Genomic DNA, 22,426 nt, shown 5'->3' on the forward strand with positions numbered 1-22,426 from the left:
GTACTGAGCAAAGGGTCTGAATACCAATCAGCTAATCACAGTACAGCGAAAGACACATTTTCACGACGGAAAGAAAAACTTTCGCTACGGATGGGTCCAAACCCACTTATAGGAGCGGCTACACCGCTCAAAAACACAAAAAGTTAAAATATGGAGATAAGAGGTCGACAGCGACGACATGACTGACGTCACAGGATGTTCACATGAAGTCCGAGATCCACATTGATGCCATGCCATTCCCATGTGCATCTATCCATTTACATTATCCGATCTTTTCACCCTCTGAGTTGAATCAACACTGAGGCTTTTACAGTGTTGGGATACATCTACATAGATGGAGATCCAAGACAATTTATGTTGATACATACCACAGTAGAACGCAGAAGCTGACAAACCATCGTAAACAGAAACAATTTCCACATTCATACAGTACGGTGCATAAAAGGGTTTCTCCATTTAGCCAGCGTCATCATTTCTCATATATACCAATGTTATTATTATTATTATCCCACTCAAATATGGCTTCTGCATGTTGGTCCAATCAGCTTCCTCTAATCTTCCCATTTGCAAAGCTGGTAATAATATGAGCAATACGTTGGGCAGTTAACAAGCCCATTAAGGCAACACCATTATGCCAGGCAAACACAAACCTCTTCTATAATACCTCAGAGTCAAATCTACCGTGTCATACAATGACTTTTCCTCTCCAGAAGACTGATATGCTGCCCATTTGCGGGGGAATTTGATGGTGCTTGTAATATGTAATTCAATTGAGCTAAACATTGAGTATTAAAACACATATTAGGTGCAATCAGAAAGGCCCTTATCCTCTTCTAATGGCTTATGGCGCCATTACAGGAAATTTGTTCGTGCGGCGGGAATAGGTTCATTAGTCTCCTCAGCATCGACCATTGGGATGTTGTTGGAGGGGATTAAGAGACTGGGGAGCAGCTTGAAATTGTTGTTGTTCGCTACAGTTTTTTGATGACAGTTATTATGTAGCCTATGGCTGTTGTTGTGACAGTGCTGTAATGAGTGGCGGGCAAATGTGACAGGCACCCTGCCTGTCACACTGCCCTCACTAGGACGCGATGGAGCAGTGCCACTGTTGCCTGTTAGAGAAATAAGCAGCCAGGTCTATGAAAACAAGCCCAAAAGAATACATTGGCTATTTGAAAATAGCCGATTTACAAGCTTGTAGATCTGCTACTTTAAAAAGTGAAATATTTGGAAAAATACATACATTTGGGCATCCTTCGTTTGAGAAATGGTTCAAACAATAATAAAAACATGGAAGCAAACCCAAATATCTACACTTTAAAAACAAGCCCAAAAAACGCAACCCGCAACTACCAACATTTACAAGCAACTTTACAAACAAGCTCAAAGTCGCTTATAATAAGTAGACATGGCAACACTGAGCAGTGCTTTTTGTTACTGCAATAACAACGCAATATGCCGACAGGCTTCTTGTAGGCTACCTCAGGGCCAAATAGCCGACAGCGCCTTTACTTCTACATGCTTTCTGACTTATTATTAGTCGCTTCTTCAACGTAACAATAACAAATATACACAGCAAAGTCTGGAGTGTTCGTTTAATTGGACCTCTATGGGTCTAGAGTTAAACTAACATTCAGGATTTTGCTGTGAAGAGATTTAACATCCTTAACCACTTAAACCCCATTTTATACTTTTTGTACAACGGTCTCGTGTGGTGAAAATAGCCGATCTACAAGCTCACAACGTGTTGCGATGTGACACGTTGTGAGCTTGTACATTGTCTATTTTCACCATTTCAAACGAGCATTTCATGGCAGGGGTTACTTACTTATACTGTATATCAACAACTTGACAACTTATGTATGTCATACTGTATGTAAGCAGTGCAACACACCGCAGTCACTCCCTGACAAGCCTAAGCAACAGACCTGGCATTCCTCACAGTGCCACACCTCGCCTTGTTGTTCCAGGGGGAGTCTGGGAACCTCCACCCTGCCCCGATGACCCTCTGTCTTCTCCCCCCCCCCCCCCGACTCCTCTACACTCCATCCTCTTGCCTCTGTCTCCACCTCCCAGCCTCCCGCCAGCCCCTCCGCCCTTGTCCTGCATTTCCTGTAAACAGGCGGGTGGGAAGCTCCTAGGCAGGACACTTCCTCCCCGGGGACGACCTGGCAATGACCCCGGAGCGCCTGGCACGGGGCCTGGCAGGCCAGTGGCACACCCTGCTCGCCACCTCGCCGCACACGGCCACCACCCAGCGCAGCAACGCACTTTAAGATGGCGTCCTCACCACAACTAACGCTACAACGTAACGAGCGCAAGACCCATTAAAGGACCCGAGGCCGATTCTACAAATGCCTAAAGCAGTAGTTCTCAAACTTCAAGGACCCCCAGAGTGATTTAGTATTTGGCTGCAGAGCCCTCCATCTGAAAATGTTTCGTGCCAGAGACCCCCAGAAGAGAATATTTATGTTAAAATATTTAACACTTTCAAGATTTTTCAATGTTTCAAAAAAGAAAATAGCAGATGTACAAGCTGCTATTTAGCAGAACAGTCGTTCTGCTAACGACTGTTCTAAATCCAAAGAGTTTTCTGAAAAAACTATATAGCTAAAATCTAAAATGACACAGAATTCTTTCCCGGTTTTAATGGGTTAAGATGGCCTCCTCACCACAACTAACGCTAGCGTAATGAGCAGAGGACTTGTTTTAAAGGGCTTTGTGGCCTTACATGGAGCAGAGGTCCACTTTAACCCATTAAAAGACCTGAGGCCGATTCTACAAATAGCAGATGTACAAGCTCGCAGCGTGGCACGAAGTGACACGCTGTGAGCTTGTATCTTCTATTTTTGAGAACCACTGTTCTAAATCCTAAGAGGTTTTCCGAAAAAAGATATATAGCTAAAATCTAAAATGACACAGAATGCTTTGCCGGTTTTAATGGGTTAAGAAGATGGCTTCCTCACCACAACTAACGCTAGCGTAACGAGCAGAGGACTTGTTTTAAAGGGCTTTGAGGCCAGAAGTTCACTTTAAACTGCTGTGTTAAATCTTTCTGGTGTAGCTTAGCATGCAGCGTCCCGGCACAACATTCCGTTACAGTGTGTTGTGTATGTTTGTGTGATTGGTCCACCTGGAATTGCTTTGACTGATCGCAAAGAATGCTGAATGTTCTCTGAATAACAGAGACACAAAGCCTTGGCTTTCTTCTCTGAAGCTCTCTTCTGAACATGGACAATACTGCTGAGACAACATTATGTTTAGAGTCTCCCCCCTTCGGTAAAGCAGCACAGAAATACATCACAGGCACACGCACGCACGTGCGCGCACGTGCGCGCACGCGCGCGCGCGCACACACACACACACACACACACACACACACACACACACACACACACACACACACACACACACACACACACACACACACACTTCCATGTGCACACCCACACTCATTAGCAATGTCTTTACTTGGCCTGGGATGAATAATTTCTGTCTTTACCTATGGTAGCCACTGTTGGCTTGTTAATGAATATTTGTCTCTTTGCCCGGCCTACAGTCTGAGTCTATATATGTTGAAGCAGTGTTCCAACCATGCTATACATTAATCACTGCAAGAGAAACAAACCCAAACCTATGCCATAGGGGCTTTTGGAGTTCACTGGAACAGGTCGTCTGCTTTTGTAGGAATGCTACGTATACTTGTTTGTTCGATGCAGTCATTCTGCGATCCACAATGATGCGGATTCTCTCCGCGGGCCGGAGTGTTGACTGTGGAATAAGTTCTCAATAAATCACTGCCATCAGCAGACTTGGACACTGGACAGTGACAATGACAAGGCCTTTGCCTTTTGGGGTTTAGAAAGAGGATGCACGCGCATGCGCACGAGTGCGTGTACGCGTACGTACACACAAATGCACAAGCATCGACATATACACACACACACACCCCCCCCCCCCCCCCAACCAGCACACACATGTACACAGAGATACCAGAGCAAGAGGGGGCCAGAATCTCCTGGGGAATGTGGCGGAGGCGAGGTGACAGGACAGATAGGATGCGAGTGGTTTGAGGGCTGAGACCTGCGCCACACAATAAGACGATCGATAACGTCACTGGGAGAAAAAGAGCCTGCTCTGAGGGGCCATTGTCTGGGAAATGGAGGAGCTTTCAAACGTGTTACCTTAAAGTACACTAGACGTAAGAGGAAAAAATACTGATGTAAAGCACAGCAGGCCTGCGGCGAAAATCACAACAGGCTTGATGTTTATGTGGAAAAATTATAGGAACAATAAGCTGTATCCACTTCTACAGTACACAAGATCCAATACACATCATATCTCGCCACGCTTTCTTGGCCCTCTAAATAAAATCGGACACAAAACAATAAAAATACATTGCAACAAATTACAGTTAACTGCACGTGGACGAAACAGCAAATAGCACCACAGGAAATAAGAAATGATTTTATGCCGAGGCATCGTGGCACAAAATGATCATCTATAGTTGTTAGAGTAACGGCTTGTCATTTTGACTGTGCACATTTGACTGTAACACATGTGTTTTTATTAAGACTACTGGGGCCAGGCCCTAGTGGCTGAAATACAGTGGCCCAGGCCAGGTTCATTTGGTACCAGCCAGTGCCGGTGTTTCCTCACTCTATCACACACTGCAGTAAATCCCACCGCCCCCTCCAGGGTCCAATGAAGGAGAAGGACTCGGGAGAGAGCTACTTTAATGAAAGCCCTCCTAAACTTAACCACAAGTGTCAGGTACAAGAGAGCAATTACACCAGAACTGCTCTTACTCTCCCTGCTATATATCCCACATCGCTTCTATTCTCCTTGTTTTACGTCTGTATCCATTATTCTTTTCTTTCACATTGTGTTTTAAGAAATCCATCCCCTTACTGTCTCCCTTTCATTTCCCTGCCTTCCAATGTATTGGAGCAAAAAAAAGAATAAAACAATTCTCCGTCTTCACCTTTCACGCCCCCCCCCCCCTACTTTCTCACATTTAATTGCAGCTGATAATGACATGCAGAATTCTCTTGTGAACAAACCTGTACTCCACTTAACCACTTGAGCTGTTCTTTACCCTCTCAGACAAGTAGCAGCTCCAGATGCGACCTCTAATAGCTGAATGGGAAACAGGCATAAGCTCTCCCACAAGCATTGTCCATCTTCCCAAAGCCAGTGATGCTTGCTGCAGCATGCTGTTCATCTCATCACACTCTATTCAACCAGGTGCCTGCTGTTTCATCTGAGCTACAGTCTAAAAGACTATCTGTCAAGTGGGCTCGACTGTCTGGAGACTTCTCTTTTGAAGTGATGAGACATGGGCCTAACCCAGTTCCACTGATGACTAATATCACCACAGTGGTTGTATTCTTCCGGAGTACATGAAACATGTCATATTTTCTCACTAATAATGAATATCGACTAGTTTGAAGCACAAGCACAACAAAAATCCATGGATCATGGCCGGTAATCCGGAGAGTTAATCTAACTATGAGAGTGTAAAATGGGTCAATTTTCATACTCTCAGAGTTCGATTAACACTGTATTGCAATGTATGAATAATAGACACAAAGTACATTTAACTACTTTCAACCTTCATCACTACAGGTATTATGGACATGTCATTATAGGCATTTCAAAATATTTGAAACCATTTGTTTTTAAATAGCAAAAATGACAGATCTACAAGTTCAAAATGCGTCACACTGTGACATGTTGTGAGCTTGTAAAACGGCTATTTGTGCAATTCGTTGTACTTCTAAGTGTAGCCTATAGGGTTAGGTGGTTCATTATCCTACCTTTCGGTCTCCTCTTCTTTAGGCGACTGGGGTTTGCTGTCAATCCCAGGGAAGCTGTTCATGTCCACGTAGCCGTCATTCTCGTTGGAGGGAATCGTCATGCGGTTCGGGTCCTCAAAGAACTCGGTGACCGTCACGGCTCTGGTGGGCCGGCCTGGGATCTGGATGTTCTCATAGTCAGAGCTCATGGCAGGGATGTTCTCATAATCGGACGTGTCCGCGCTGGGGAAGGAGATGGAGCGTGGCTTGGTCAGGGGAAGGGGCATGAGCGGGCGACGAGTGCGCTCTTCGAAAGACTCGCCCCTGGACACGCCTCGGCCGCTATAGGCTTTCAGGTCGCCTTTCCTCTTTTGCCGGTCTTTGTAGAAGATGAAGGCGCTGGGCAAGTCCGGTAGACGCTGCTGGGGGTTCACCATGCGTGACTGCAGCTGAGGGGAGCTGGTACTCTTACGGTCCAACTCTATGACTCTCACCGGGCCGTGGTGACTCGACTCGGAGGACGAACGTGACGAGCGAACACTACCGTCACTGAAACCCTTTGATTCTGTTTTCCTCTTGAACTTCAGGGCCAGGAAGCGCTTGAACGAGGATGTCTTCTTCTTGGGTTTATCGGTGGTTTCGTGCTGGATTAGCAATGATGGGGAACTCTTGGTGACAGGCCTCTTTGTGATGTATGCCAGCTCAAACGGCGGTGGTATGTCCACCAGAGAGGTCGGCGTGGAGACACCACTGGACGACTGATGGCTACGCTGGGAGAAGCTCCCGGAAGAGGATATGACACACGGCAGAGACCTGGTGTCATCTTTTCCCTTCATCCTGACCTCGTCAATCCCTGTGGGGCTGATCATTGACAATTCCGGCCCTTCCGCAGAACGCGAGTATAACAGAAAACGACGAGGTTTCAAAGACGGGATCAAGCGGTTGACCTCCTGCTGTTCTGGACGCTTGAGAGGTTCGCCATTCTGATCCAAGGCCACGGTGCAGTAGTCATGAGTCTGGTACTCCGTCCCGGTCTCCTCTGGGACTGTTTCGGGAACATAGCCGGAAAACTTTCCAGAGTAGGAACGCGATCGCGTCACAATGGTCTTGCGGTCCAGGGACACAAAGTTTTCTCCCTCTGAGTCAAAGCCAGCCTCTTCGTATATATGCTCACTGCTGTCTGAGTCTGTTTCGTCATAATAAGGCACAATGTGGCAGTCCAGCTCTTCGATATCTTCTTCGAAGGCCTCAGTGGTGTGGGCAAAGACCACCCTGTTGGTGAGTTCTGTGGTGCGGCCCAGGTCCAGGTCTGACGGCACGGTAATGTTGCACAGCCTGAGCCTAGGCTGACAGCTGTTCCTCTGGCTGTGAAAAGCCTGCTCCCGCTTGGCTGTTCTCACTTTCACGCTCTTTCCTTTAATCCGTTTCTTATCCTGGTCTTCATCCTCATCCTCCTCATCCCCGATCTCGACATAGTCCTCTGATGAAACACACTCAAGCTGCTGGAGGTCATCTGCCTCTGGGCAGAATGAGTCGTCTATGTCTGCATACTCATCCACTGACTCATTGTCCTTTGCAGATAGCTTGGGCTCACTGGACTCCCCACTGTCATCTTGAACCTCAGCCTCCCCTGAGAAGGCTCTTTTATCTTCTAGCTTGTCTACATCGTCTGACGACACGTAGAAAGGCTCTTGGTTGGACGTGCCAGCAGGCTCTAGCTTGAGTGAAGCTTTGGCACAGCTGTCATCTTCTAACCACTCTGGGTCAGCGGTGCAGGTCCTATCCTCTGGCAGTGCCTCAATGACAGCATAAGGCCCAAACACATCCTCTGTACTGGCTGTGAAACGAAAACGCCCCGACGGATCCTTTGTGGCTCTCTCCGGCTGCCACACCTCTGTGTCTCCCATCTCATTAGGGTCACATGACTCACATGTGTCACTGGCGTCATCTGTGGGGCCAACCAAGTCATAAGGATACTCCTCACACACGGTCGGAAGCATGCAGAAGCGTGCCCCAAGCGCGAATCCTCTTGCTTCCTCGCCTGTTGTCAATTCACGTGGCAAAGCAGCTTCACCTAGTGCACTGTCCTCATCAAGGCTATCGTCATTGTCTTTAGCACACTGCCCGAACAAAGGACATTGATCAGTGCCTTGCTCTTTTACACATTCATCTAGGTCCTCAGCTGTGTCAGTCTCTCCAGTGACATTCTGTTGCACCACTTCTTCATCCTGTTTCCTTGCTTCATCTTCAGTTTCTTTCTGAGGAGATGAAAGTGATATTGTATTGTAATTATCTGCCTCATCATTGCACTTTAAGGTAGTGTCATTTTCACCCTCTGGTAGATTCAGATCCTCCTCAGCGTTTTGTTGGTCTGTAGCATCAGTAATAATTCCATCAACTGCTCTGACCGTGTCCACCGAGCCGATGCTGTCTGTTTCAGCAGAATTACTCAATACCTCTCCCTCTTCCTCCTCCACGATCTCTCCTTTTATTAGATTTTCACAACTGTCATTGTCGTTGTCTCCCATCCCAGTGTCATCGGGTTCATCTTCTGCCTCGTGTCCCTCCTCCTGCAAGCCCTCGGCCATCTCAGGGAGGTCTTCGGCCTCATCCTCCGAATGGGACAGGTCACCGTTGCTGAGGCTGGGTGGGGGACAGGGCTCCCCCTGCAGGTGAAGTTCAGACAGAGGTCTGGGTTTGGGGGCGACAGGAGGCTTGGGACCACGGGCAGGGGGACAAGGCTTTGACATCAGCTTGGACTGCACCGTGATGGTCAGATGACTGTGGATTTTCGGTCGAGGAATTTGTAGTGGATTCTGAAAATCTGCAGAGGGCAACAAAAAGAAGGACAGTTAGATACGCTTCAAAAAATAACAACTGTAAGTGTAAAACCCAGCTAAATGTTGCTTTTGATTTTTTTTTGTTTCATGAATACCAAAGCTTACACACATGGATAGACAAAAGGCATGGATGGAGTTAAGTCCAGGTCTTGTTTTTCTACAGTGAGTGAAAAGGAAGGCAGTAGCCTTGTGTAAGAGTCAGTGACATGCAGACTGCTGTAGGGGACATTATCTGCAGGAAAAACAACAGAGCCACACAGGGAACTCAGAGGAGGAACAATAACATCTCCCTGTCTGGAATACGACATGTACCATACAGGTTGGACGCACACACAAGGGCTTGAAACTTTTAGAGGCAGGATTAAACCCCCTACCACTGTTATGAGTGGCTGATCATTACGCAACACCATTGTTGTTTGTCAGTCCAGTCCAATAAATTCCTCACCTGCTGTAAATGTCAATGTCATTGATTTGTGTATTTATATATTATGATTGATTACACAACCCAACACTGTAACTGTAGGCATCCTAATATGTGCAGATTTTTGACCCAGTTTGAGAACATCCGGGTGATCTCATCATTTTGATTTGAAATGGTGTTTTTTTTTTCTCAACGCAGAAGAACACCAGTGTGCTATTAAAAATGGTCAAAGTCTTTCAACGGAGTTGATTATGAGCCTTAGCATTGTCATGAAACACACCCGTACTTAACCAAACGTATACACCCCTGGTCTCTTCCTGTTATTTAGTACCTGCCCCTGACGCACATCCTATTAAACCCTGTGTGCACTCTGGGCTATCTGTGTGTGTGTGTGTGTGTGTGTGTGTGTGTGTGTGTGTGTGTGTGTGTGTGTGTGTGTGTGTGTGTGTGTGTGTGTGTGTGTGTGTGTGTGTGTGTGTGTGTGTGTGTGTGTGTGTGTGTGTGTGTGACTCTCTCTCTCTCTCCCTTCTCTTTCTCTCCTCCAGGGATGGGACCATATCGTTGCTGTCGGGCAGAAATCTCCATATCGTAACTTTTTGTGTTTTTTCGTAAATTAATGCCCTACGTGATCATACTATAGTGTCACACAAAAGTATCAAAAATAGCAGATCCGCAAGCGCGTTTTCAGATGTAGATCTGATATTTTTGATAGTTTTGAATTTGAATCTAGAAAAGGTTACAGTTTTGGTTACAGTTACAGGTTTCCACCCGACAGCAACAATATGAACATTTCATCTCATGATTTATTGTGGCCAAAATAACTGCGATTAACAATATTATCGCGATAATAACCACTTGAACCCCAGCATCCATAATCTGGAGGTAACATTGGCCAAAATCCCAAAATACAAGCTTTGTACTGGCTTTTGGCGAAGAGATTTGGCCACTTTGTGCGCAGGACAGGAAAATAAAATAATCAATCAATCAATACAAATTTGGTGTTGATGGAAAAACGTGGTCCAAATAGGTCCAGTGTATGACAAAGTACAATTTCACGATAAATTAAAATCTCCACGATATGATTATTGATCGCAATAAACGATACTGCCGATTATGTCCCATCGCAACTCTCTCCCTCTGTGTCTCTCCTCATACAGTACCACAAATATATGTTCATTCCACGCACGCACGCACGCACGCACGCACGCACGCACGCACGCACGCACGCACGCACGCACGCACGCACGCACGCACGCACGCACGCACGCACGCACGCACGCACACACACACACACACACACACACACACACACACACACACACACACACACCACTTACTTTATCATTCACTTCTATCCGAGTCTTGCTTCAGTAGCCTATACTGTTTATGCCCATGTAGTACCCAGACTACACACACTGACCGTACCCTGAATATATATACTGTATATTGTGTTGTGTATACCCATCATCTCATTCAACATCACTGCATTCTACGCCTGGAAATGACATTCCATTCCAGTTCCAGCCACACACACATATTCAGCAGGCCCTTCTTCTTGAAGAACTCCACACAGGATGCCTGTCCATTGGGGGGAAGGACGTTAACAACACTCTCAGTCCTCACTCCTCCATGAACCCCTCCAGGAGCACACATTTTCACAACACAAATGGACTTCCTTCTTGTCATTCTTCCCCGATTCTCACGAAAACATGCGCGCACACACACACACACACACACACACACACACACACACACACACACACACACACACACACACACACACACACACACACACACACACATACACACACACACACTTTTGCTGAAAAGGTCCTTTGAGTATACGTCAAACGAACAATAAAACATGGCGAGAGAACACAAGAGCCCCAGTCTGTACCAAACTGCGAACAACAGGATATGAATTATGCAACAAGAATTCAATTAAAAACAAGAGGTTTTAGAAGAAAAAAAACACACACACAAAACAAAGGAAGAGATACTGGGGACCTTGACTGTGCCAAGCTCACAGGATGTGATTTCACACTGCGTGCTGATCATGAAAATGTCACCCATCAACCCATAACAATAAACCAACAAGCCAAAGTGGCAGGGCTATAGGCTATAGAGTTGGACTTAAGGAACAACACAGATCTTGACAAATACCATATCATGCAAACTGTAAGGAGCAAGGCACAATATTTCATTACAATCTGTCATAGAACAACAATGTACAGAAATGCTGGCATCAAGGGCTCAATTGTATAAGGTTATTTAGTAGATTCATATTGTTACTGTACATTACACTTGCTTTGCATGCCATGCCATTTGTGTAGCCAGCACCACATTTTTGAGCTGTTTCAAAGACATGGCTTAAGTCCAGTTCTACACTGAACAATTTCCTAGTGGAAAACTATAATGACAAGCAAGTGTAGGGCTAATGTACAATGTATGTGAAAGGGTCAAATCTCTCCTTGGATCAAGAAGACTATCATAGATGTATTTGATCGTTTGCTTTATGAAAGCAAAAGTCAGACTCAATCAAATACATCTATGATAGTCTTGATCCAAGGCTACAGGTCAAATCTAGTCCCACATACATTGCACTGAGGACTGACAGTAATATCCTATGTTGATTAGTTGTTCATGTTAATATAGTAGTCTAGACAAGATAGTGTATTATAGCTTAAATAAAGTAACATTATACTTAACATAAAGCTTATCAACAGAAATGCCCCCCCACCCCCAACTGTTTACTGTACATATTATTCTTTTTTGAAATATTGAAATACTCGTTTATATGATGTTTTTGCATATTATTGTATATTCGTTTGTCATTAAATGTTTTGATGAATTGAGTACACAGGACCCCAATGGAAACAAGCCATAGCGATTTTTTGGGTTTAATCCTTTTAGCATCCTTTTGTATGGAACTGTACTTCTGTGCTTTTTTTTTTTTTTGGCAAACTGTTAATAAAGTATTCAATCAATCAATCAATCAAATACTTCTGCTTTGAGTTGCCAATTAAACTCATTTGGACCACACTTGGCAATTAAAACAAATGGACCATATTTTCAAAAGGAACAATATTGGTTTTCTTTTGATTATTTATTGTACACATTTCTAGTAGCCTATACTGTCTCTTTCTCTCATTGCTGTTTTTTTAAAGGTCGCTTTGTTGTACATTAAACATGAATGAAGTGAAGGCTATTAGCTGTTATTTAATTACGCACCTGCATTCATCTTGGAACATCATCCACCATGGCAACCGATAGTTCTCCACATCATTTCGGCTCCACTGTGCTGCACGTGAAACTTAGTCCAACAAACACATTGCGCACAAAATATAGTTGATAAAAAAACTAAAAAAACAAAAAAAACAATAACAACAACACCTCAAAGTCCCGTTTTCCCCCAACTAAAGGGCTACTTCTTGAAGAACACTCCGATCTGGTTGTTGTTCAGACAGAGTGTTGCTGTGTCCAGCGGACGGTCATGTGTGTCTGTGGACTCAGACTGATGCGCTGCGCTGCTGGCAGCATCTGTGAGGAGACGGGAGCAGTGTTGCCAGATTCTGCGATATAAATAAGCAACCTGGTTTATGAAAACAAGCACAAAAAGAAGCCACATGAGCACTTTAAACCTAGGTTTAAAGTGCTCATATTATGCATCTACTATTTTCCAAAGATAATCTTGAAAAACATTTTGGATATTTTTTTAAGCATTTATTACCAGATTAACACAAATCTGGCACAGGGGTCCCTGGCACAACATATTTTTTAGATGGCCCGGGGGGGGGCGAGGACAAATACATTAATTTGGGGGTCCTTGACATGAAAATGTTTGAGAACCACTGTTTTAATTAAACAGCATTAGGAAGCAGAGCTCAAATAAGCAACTACACTTTAGGAACAAGCCCAAAAACTGCAACCCGTAACCACAACAAAAATTTGCAAGCAACTTTACAGAAAAACAAGCCCAAAGTATAGCTTATAATAAGCAGACATGGCAACGCTGTCTGTGAGGAGACGGGAGGTGTTCCTTCACGCTCCCTGGTGAGGCTAATAATCCCACACTCACACTGAGTAGCCTAGGTCTAGGACCGATGAACATATTCAAATTAAATGATGTGTGATTATTATTATTATATGAATGCATCACTTTTCCATCTAAAATCTTGTGTTTTCGCAATGTAAACATAAAGCTGTGGGATTGTTGTAGTTGCTTTTGCACAGAGATAGATAGGCCTATGTATTGATGTGACATACATTGGTCACAGGGCAGGTCGACTTTGGTGCAGAACACAGCCAGGGCCTTTGAACTTTGGACAGCTGGGTTGTTTAGCGACAGTTGAGGCTTAACCAAACCCCAGCATCCAAATTGTGGGGATGCTTTCGCTGAAAATAGCAGATCGACAATGTCACAATGCAACACAATAACAGATAGAAAACAGAAAAGGTACGAGTATAGAGCCCTGAGGGACTCCGCTTAACCACATGGGGTTTATGTAGCCTTTTTCACCTATTTGCTTTAAAGTGTGTAATGTAGGCTGCACCCTCATGTCTGAGTGGGGATGAATAATTGTAGCCTACTGAGGAAAATGCATCAAGTGCATAGGCTAATTATGAATCTTCTCACCAATTGTTATATACAATATGATTTGCTTGTGCAATATTTCCTGAGTCTACTAGACTACACATAATAGAAAAGTTCCTAAAACCAAAACAGTTTCTCCAGTACACCAAAAAGCTACTGCTATTGGCCGAGGCTTTCCTGGACCGGCATCTGTTGCATGATTGAATGAAAGCAACCCTTTAAAAACGTCTCTTCATAACAGGAAACTGCTCTCCCTGTTTCCTGCACAACAGGCAACACTTCCTTAGCAACAGATGGACAAGGTTGGCAATGTTAACCCCTTAGGTAGACTGTTAAATAGAGCTGATTGAGTGGCTGGCTGCTGTGTTGTGTCTGATGGCTTGATTACTGAAAGACACACTTATGAGCAGCTTCCACCCGGGATTCATACAGGGGGCTTTTCAAGGACAAAGATATGTTCTAAAACACTGGGGGAGGCTGGGATAGTCAGCCACCTGGGGGCCCCTATAGTTTGACGGCTCCCAATGCAGGTTAAACGCCCACACATCTGAAAGGGAATATCTCACCTCTTGCCTTTGTCCTCTGCCTATTGAAGGTCATACAATGCAGAGGACCTGGGAGAATTCACAGTTGAACAGGATAGTGGATAGAGGAGAAAAGTACAATGAAAGAATATCAGCTCTGCTGCGTATATCGCTACGGGGCACTGGTCCCGTAGATTGCAGAGGCATACCGGCCAATATGGGCCAATACATTACACACAAGGCAAAATTCCCATTCCAGATGGTTTGGTGCGAGAGGAAGGATTATGTGCTGCTGCGGGTGCAAAGCTTCGTCAATCTCACCAGAGCAGTTTGAAAATGTTAAAATAATTATGACCTTGTGTTAATTCAACTCACCTGTTGTATTGCCGTTACACCGAACAATAAGTATCCCAGTGTTTTGTGCTGGTGTGGAAAATGTATCTCTGCTATAAACAAACCATCAAAATACGAATGACTTGAAGTATAGTACACTATTTTATTATATTTATTTATATGTATAAGAATATACCCTAGTGATCTGGTCAAGAGAAAAGCATAAGACAGATTGACCCAAGACAGTCAGTGACTCTACCTAAACTGTTTGTCTAATTGTCCCAATACACTAAAGTGAGCATATGGATTAGGCTGACCCAGGCTATCTAAAAAATATACATAAACAAGGAAAAGGAGAAAAGAATATGCTCAACCCCCCCTTACATGGGACCAGGTGTACAGACTTCAAAGCTGTCTTATTAGAAAATATATTCTAGCAAAACATTACCTCACATTTCTAGAAAACCACAGGTCAGTTTACTCCAAGCATTTTCATAACATCATTATAAAACAGTCCCCCCCCCTCATATCACTAACTATACAGCTGTTTCGGCAAACTATTAAAATGTCATCATTTGGGATGTCTTTATGTAATCACTGTGTTATTGCAGTAATCATGTTGTTCATTTGCTAAAATATGGCATGGTGCATGTTTTGGTATGATACAGTAAAAGGCCAACGACCAAAACAATATTGTCATTGTGACTCCATTGTTTTGTAACGACTTGCATCGTGTGTGATAATAACCATGATGCAGTGTTAAAAAGTGAAGCCAGTTTTAAATGTGTCAGTAGTACTATATTCACAGCTGCACAACGTAACCTTTTGTTCTTGAATGGAAAAGCACCTCTAAAGATAGCCCCTACTCTGTTCATTGCCAGTGCCAATTGTGTTCCTCTGGAGAGAGCGTTCTATTCACAATTGCTAAATCTGACCTTTTTCTTTCTTGCTTTTTGCTCGTGCAAAATATGTTTTTTTCTCTCTTCTCTCTGCAGGGTGTGCAAATAGAAGCTGTCAGTATATGGCATTGTGTCATGTGTGCACTGAGGAAAAGAATGGCTTCAGGAGTAAATATCCCTCCAGATGTGGCACAGACGGTCAAAACATGTTTTTGGACGGACGACACAAATTTCCTGGACCGCCTGTATAGCTGCAGCGCCGTGCTCTGTCACCCCCCACCTGGAATACAACTCTGACTGGAAGAGAGAAAGGGAACGGAGACACTAGGAAAAACATGCCGTAGTATAGAGGACAGAGTGACCCGCGCTTGGCCCAAACAGGAAAGGGGTCAGTCGCTTAGCTGCCAGAGTTGAGACAATTCACCAACACCTGCTTTGCCAGTGGTGACTGGACATGGGGGAAGAATGGATGTGTTTTCGTCGACCCGCTGAGACTGAAGGCTGTGTGACATTGCACTTTAATGCAGTCGATTACTGGAAGCACTTGTTTTGCACTAAATTGTCCCTATTATGCCGCAGTGTGTTCCTGTCCTATATCATCATGTCTTTGGCTGTGAACTTCACTGCTAAAGGAAATAAGACACTTACTCATGCTGCAAATGGCGTGCAGTGTATTAAGTGCAAGGTATTGATTTGTGGCGTCTTCAAGCCCAATCAGGCAGAGGTCTTTAACTTCTTACAATGACCTGAACACCTTTATAATTAGTGGGTGGCAAAATGCTGGACTGCTGTAATGGATTGAACTATTATTGATGTGTTTTATTGATCTTCAACCATGTGCATGACCTAATAACAAGCAGTGCATTCTTCTGAGACCTGGGTATTTGCCCCAAGCTTTAGATTCCGATTGAGAGACTTCTGAGCAGATGCATATATGACAACACTTCATTAAAGTGAAAGGAAATTGACGGGGGTGCCGATTATCTGAAGCTTAAGGGAGTTTGATATATTTTGATGAGCAGCCAGGGTTGTAAAGCCGGCTAGATTTGCATTATTGAACACATCCAGAGGCACCGCTACATAGCTCAGGTGTTTCTGTTCATAAAATTGGTTATGTATAGGCTGAGACGAGTGAAAAAGAAAACCCTGTTGTCAGCATTGTACACTACTACATTCTCCCAGCAGTATAAAAGCAGGACCACTCTTCATGCACCCCCCCCCCCCTCCTAGTGACACAGCCTGGAGCAGTGTAGCGCTGTAAACAGGTGGACCATGGGAAGTCAGCACTTCATCAAAAAAACTGCAAATAAAGGTTTATTCCCCGTAGGCTCCCTTAACTCTGCAATCAATACAACTAGTCAATATTATTGTTTCCACTACAATGTCATCAAAAACGAAATAAAATATGATAAAAAACGAATACACGTGGCATATTTTTTGGCGTTTACTCATAACAGCACATTTGGATTTCTCTCAGTTGGCATCTATAAAATGATAATTAACACTTAGCTAACACTCTCTATTTATTATTGGGAGGTGGTGTATTAGTGGCTCATTATGTTCCACTGTGCAGTAATCTCAATGTTTATGTTAAGTATAGCCTTAGCATAAAGATAAAGCGGCTACCCTGACTCCCTAATAGCAAAGTATTATTGCTGTATAAAGGGCATGGCTACCAGTGTTGCCATGTCTGCTTATTATAACCAATTTTGGGCTTGTTTTTCTGTAGAGTCGCTTGTAAATATTGGTAGTCGCTGGTTGCGTTTGTTTTTGGGGTTTGTTTCTAAAGTGTAGTTTGGTTATTTGGGCTTGCTTCCTAATGTTGGGTTTTCTTTTCCTTTCGGCTGTTCCCTTCATGGGTCGCCACAGTGAATCATCTGCCTCCATCTCACCCTGTCCTCTGCCTCCTCTTCTCACACCAACTAACTTCATGTCCTCTTTCACTACAGTACATCCATAAATCTTCGCATCCTGCCTGGCAGTTCCAACCTCAGCATCCTTCTGCTGTATACTAAATTCTGTGAGTTCTACCTACTCACTATCCCTCCTCTGTATCTCCTATGTCCGAACCATCTCAGTCGGGCCTCTCCGGCTTTATCTCCAAAATATCTAACATGCACTGTCCCTCTGATGTACTCGTTCCTGGTTCTATCCATCCTTGTTACTCCCAGAGAGAACCTCAACATTTAAGTCTCTGCTACCTACAGCTCTGCTTCCTGTCTTTTCCTCAGTGCGACTGACTGTCTCTAAACCATACAACATAGCTGGTCTCACCACCGTCTTGTACACCTTCCCTTTCATTCTTGCTGATACTTTCCTATCACACCTGACACTTTTTCCCACCTGTTCCAACCTGCTTGCACTCGTTTCTTCACCTCTTTTCCACACTCTCCATTGCTCTGGAATGTTGACCCTATAAGTACTTAAAATCCTCCACCTTCTTACCTCTACTCCCTGTAACCTCACTGTTCCACTTGGGTTCCTCTGATTCACACACATGTATTCTGCCTTGCTGCGGCTAACCTTCATTCCTCACCTGCAGGGCATATCTCCACCTCTCTAGATTTTCCTCTACCTGCTCACTGTTCTCAGTACAGATCACAATGTCATCTGCAAACATCATGGTCCATGGGGATTCCCAGTACAGATCACAATGTCATCTGCAAACATCATGGTCCATGGGGATTCCTGTCTAACCTCATCCGTCAGCCTGTCCATCACCATAGTGAACAAGAAGGGGCTCAGTGCTGACTCACTTCTACCTTGAACTCCTATGTCCAATGCCAGCTTAACGGAAGTGTTTTAGGTGCTGATTGCTGAAGCACAGGGTACCAACCTTGGGGGAGCACCAAACGGCGAGGAGAAGAAGAAGAAAGAAGAAGAAAGAAGACAAAACTATCCAAATTTAGAAGCAGCTGCTGCTGAAGGAGTGCTAAAACGGAGAAACGTGCTGGTGAAGCGTCAATTGTTTTTTGCTGCAAAATGTTTAATGTTTCTAAACACAACGTAACACGTTGTGAGCTTGTCGATCGGTTATTTTCAAATAGTTGCAAAACTGGTGGTAAAACTGGTCGCTTCAACTCGCTTCTTTTGGGCTTGTTTTCGTAGACCCGGCCGCTTGTTTCTCTCGCAAAATCTGGCAACGCTGATGGCTACAGCACAATAGCTGTCACATCCCATTTAATTAGCCTGAAGCCTGGAGAATAAGAGGTCAGACCCTGATAACAGACAGCTTTGTTATTCTATTTTTTTCTCTCCTCTGTTCAAAGTAAAACAATCCTCCAAGCTGTACTGTAAAACTGTGATATATGGGCTCAAATTAAAACTATCAAGAAGTGATGTAAAACTCGCGTGGATATTCTTTCAAATACGGTAACAATGGCACAGTCGCAGCAGAAGGCAGTGGCCTTTAGTATCGTAGATTAATGAGCATTGCGAGCAAATCTATCCCTGTGAGAGTGGTGTGTGTGTGTGTGAGTGTGAGTGTGAGTGTGAGTGTGAGTGTGAGTGTGAGTGTGTGTGTGTGTGTGTGTGTGTGTGTGTGTGTGTGTGTGTGTGTGTGTGTGTGTGTGTGTGTGTGTGTGTGTGTGCGTGTGTGCGTGTGCGTGTGCGTGTGCGTGTTTCCTTTCTCTGCGTTTTTTTTGCATCTCACATTTAGTTTTAAAATGCAAATTTTGGCCATGGGCCGACTTGGTAGTATTGAAGTAGTGGTTCTCAGAGTGGGGTCTGGGGACCCCCAGGGGTCCTTGGGGTTCCAGTGGGTCCCCAGCTAGATGCCTGGTAACTCTGAGAGTTATGGAGGCCGTGGCCCTAATGCATAGTAAACTGGGGGTCCTTGAAATTAAAAAGTTTGAGAATCAGTGTTGTAAAGCGTTTTATATTCCCTCATTCTTTGAAGTATGTTTTTTGTTTCTCGTCATAATTGGCCTGTCCTGCATTTTCTCAATGGTTGCATCCTGTCCGTATAGTACATGTCTATGTCCTGTGTGTGTGTGTGTGTGTACAAGTATGTGTGTGTATGTGTGTATGTGTGTGTGTGTGTGTGTGTGTGTGTGTGTGTGTGTGTGTGTGTGTGTGTGTGTGTGTGTGTGTGTGTGTGTGTGTGTGTGTGTGTGTGTGTGTGTGTGTGTGTGTGTCTCTGTCTGTCTGTCTGTCTGTCTGTCTGTGCGTGCGTGCGTGCGTGCGTGCGTGCGTGCGTGCGTGCGTGCGTGCGTGCGTGCGTGCAGGTGCGCGCATGAGTGCGCATGGACTTGCAAACGTCTGCATTGTGCAAAAGTCTGTACATGCAGGTATACAGTAAGTGCACTGCTTGACTGCATCTGAGTATACAGTAGATGAGCATGTAAGCAATGTTGTGCTCGTTATCAGGCTGCAGCATTGTGTGTGTGTGTGTGTGTGTGTGTGTGTGTGTGTGTGTGTGTGTGTGTGTGTGTGTGTGTGTGTGTGGCTGATGCAGATCCAGAGGGAAAACAATGGGATCACGAAAAAGCCCCTAGCCTGGATTTACTCTTCCTGTGCATGTTTTCACATCTCTGCGCTGAAGGAGACTGGGAGGATGCAGATACTAGTGCCCACTAAACAAATACCTTTGACAACACTTTGCATTACACTGGTCCTTACATTACTGTGTAGCTATGGGTCTATACACAGTCTCAGATCCTCACTGTTCATTTAGAGGGGCATGCAAAGTACCCCATGCTTTTTTTTCCTGTACAGGTTAGACAACTACAGAATGGTAAAACTATGGCAGGCTGACCGTAAACTGCACCATGATGTGTAAAGTATTTACACACCCCATGAAGCCGTGAATGCATGAAGTTTCCGGTAGGAGACTCCCTGTCCTACCGGAGACTCCGCCGACCGCCGGTCATAAAATTATTGCCGTAGGAATGCAACAAAAACAACAAAATCTCCATGAATTCAAGATTTCATGGGGTGTGTAATTGATAGAAAATGTGATTTATTTTGGGTGAACTACTCCTTTAACACCCTACTTGATCATATTATACAGCATCAAACACAAGCAGCAAAAGTAGCAGATCCACAAGCTCGAAACGTGGCGCGGAGGGACACGTTTTGAGCTTGTCAATCTGCTATACTTTTGCTATGTTTGCATTGGAATCCTGAAAAGTAACAGTTTTGGACATTTTCCATCCGACAGAGACAGTATACTTCATCGTATGACAAATAGAGGTAATAGCTCATCTACAAGCTCACAACGCGTCAGAATGCGATGTGTGTACAAGTGTAGAGTGTAAATGTAGAAATGTAGAGTGTAAATGTAACCAAATGGACCTGCAAGGGGTAATATGAACCAATGTCAGACATTTGCGTACATGGCCTCAGCCCTCAGGGGCTGTAGTTGTTGAGGCGCACTGTGTCCCTTTTATGCCCATATATGGAGTTCCATGTAAGCCAGGCCCAAATATGGAGTCCAGGCCAGGCTATGACGTCAGTACTTTGACGCCATACATCAGAGTACTGGCCTGGGCCGCAGCGTGGCGGTACAGGCACCCTAGGCTTCCAATGCCAGCCTGACAGTGTGTCAAGAGTTCAAATCCCGATCCCGACGACCTTTGCTGGTCATTTCCCATCTCTCTCCCATTTCCTGTCAGCCTAGTGTCCTATAAATAAAGGCATAAAGGCCCAAAAACAAATCTTTACATCAGAGTACTGTATGCTGTATGGGGATTTGCAGATATGTTGATATTTCATGTACAGTATATCCGCTGATCCGACCGACATCCCACTCTGCATATCACTCCCTTGGGTCCCCGGCAATACGCACACCCATTTTGAAGTTGACTGGTCGGACCAGGCATATCGGTCGTATCGTTGGTTCTGGACAACCAGATCTCCATATATGTCCATTAACATAATGGGTGTACTGTATATGTCGGATCAGTGGTGTGACATAGATGGGAGGGCCGCACAGCGGCTGGAACCTCTGTTTGGTTATATTTTTTCGGAAAAAAATTTCAAATGGATGAATAATAGACACTCAAGGATTTTACTGTGTGTGCTGCTAATTGTTTGCTTATGTAACAAAATGTGCCAGCCAATAGACAATATGTAAACATCAGTGCTAAAGCGCTAGCGAGTATGCTACTCCATGAACCCCAGAATTTGGCACTGCACAGAGTGCATTGAAATTACTTACGTGTACACGTTGCTGATAAACTGTTTCCTGTTGTGTGAAAGCTTGACTCGAAAGCTTGATCGTAAAATATTTGCCCTGAAAGTTTTGCAAGTAAATCTGCACGATATGAACACACAGTTAGACAGCAGCCCCCCCACCGAATAAATCACTACCATTCATTCTAAGGCGAGGGCATGATGAATCGAAATGCATTACGAAAAACAATAACACCCAACACGTACACACACACACACACACACACACACACACACACACTGCACAGAAAGAAAACATATTTGGGGGTTTTCCAACTCCATCGCTCTGACAATGCATCCTTCATCATGCTGCCTGTGTGCAGATATGAATGAGTGCTGTGACGTCTGTGTGTGTGTGTTCGGTTCACATTGGGCTAAGATAGCCGCAGCAGAGTGCGTGGAAAACAGAATACACAGATGGCTGTTGCTTTTGGTTCTTCCGTAAATGACCTGTGTGACCTTTACACAAAGATAACAGGGCGGACTCTTATCCCCCCCTCCGCCTCAAACACAGGCAGGCCTCCTGGCAGCTCAGACAGAGGACTTCCTCCCTTCAAGCTGTCTGATAGAACAATGTCAACAACCAGTGCCACAACCTTCGCGTTTGTGTCTCCTCGAGCTTTTGTTTTGGATTAATTAAGTCCTTTCTAATCAAGGCATGGCCTGATAGACAGGAAACGAGAGAATTGGGTTAAAATAACAGAGGGTTAAGATTCTTAAGGGGGGGGCGCATGCTACCATTTTCGGTGATCACCCTCTCAGCGCGGTGGTTTAAAAACTTAAACATGACGTCACTGATGATAAGCGACTCACCGCTCACCGCAATACATGTCTCTGCTTTTA

General features: G+C 44.5%; 1 protein-coding gene across 3 annotated transcripts in view; it reads right to left on the reverse strand.

Moving 5' to 3' along the window:
* The window catches only part of fgd5a (FYVE, RhoGEF and PH domain containing 5a), a 54,273-nt gene extending 41,725 nt beyond the window's left edge, over positions 1-12,548 (reverse strand). For all 3 annotated transcript variants that reach the window (XM_084062537.1, XM_084062536.1, XM_084062538.1), the window contains exons 1-2: positions 12,291-12,548; positions 5,820-8,622 (exon numbers count right to left, since the gene is read on the reverse strand). In XM_084062537.1, coding sequence (XP_083918663.1) covers positions 5,820-8,622; positions 12,291-12,300 — 2,813 coding nt within the window. In that variant the 5' untranslated portion in view covers positions 12,301-12,548. The remainder of the gene's footprint in view (positions 1-5,819; positions 8,623-12,290) is intronic.
* Positions 12,549-22,426: the final 9,878 nt, after the last annotated feature.

This window comes from Gymnoscopelus microlampas, assembly GCF_963454915.1.
Source record: "Gymnoscopelus microlampas genome assembly, chromosome: 7".
Lineage (NCBI taxonomy): Eukaryota > Metazoa > Chordata > Actinopteri > Myctophiformes > Myctophidae > Gymnoscopelus > Gymnoscopelus microlampas.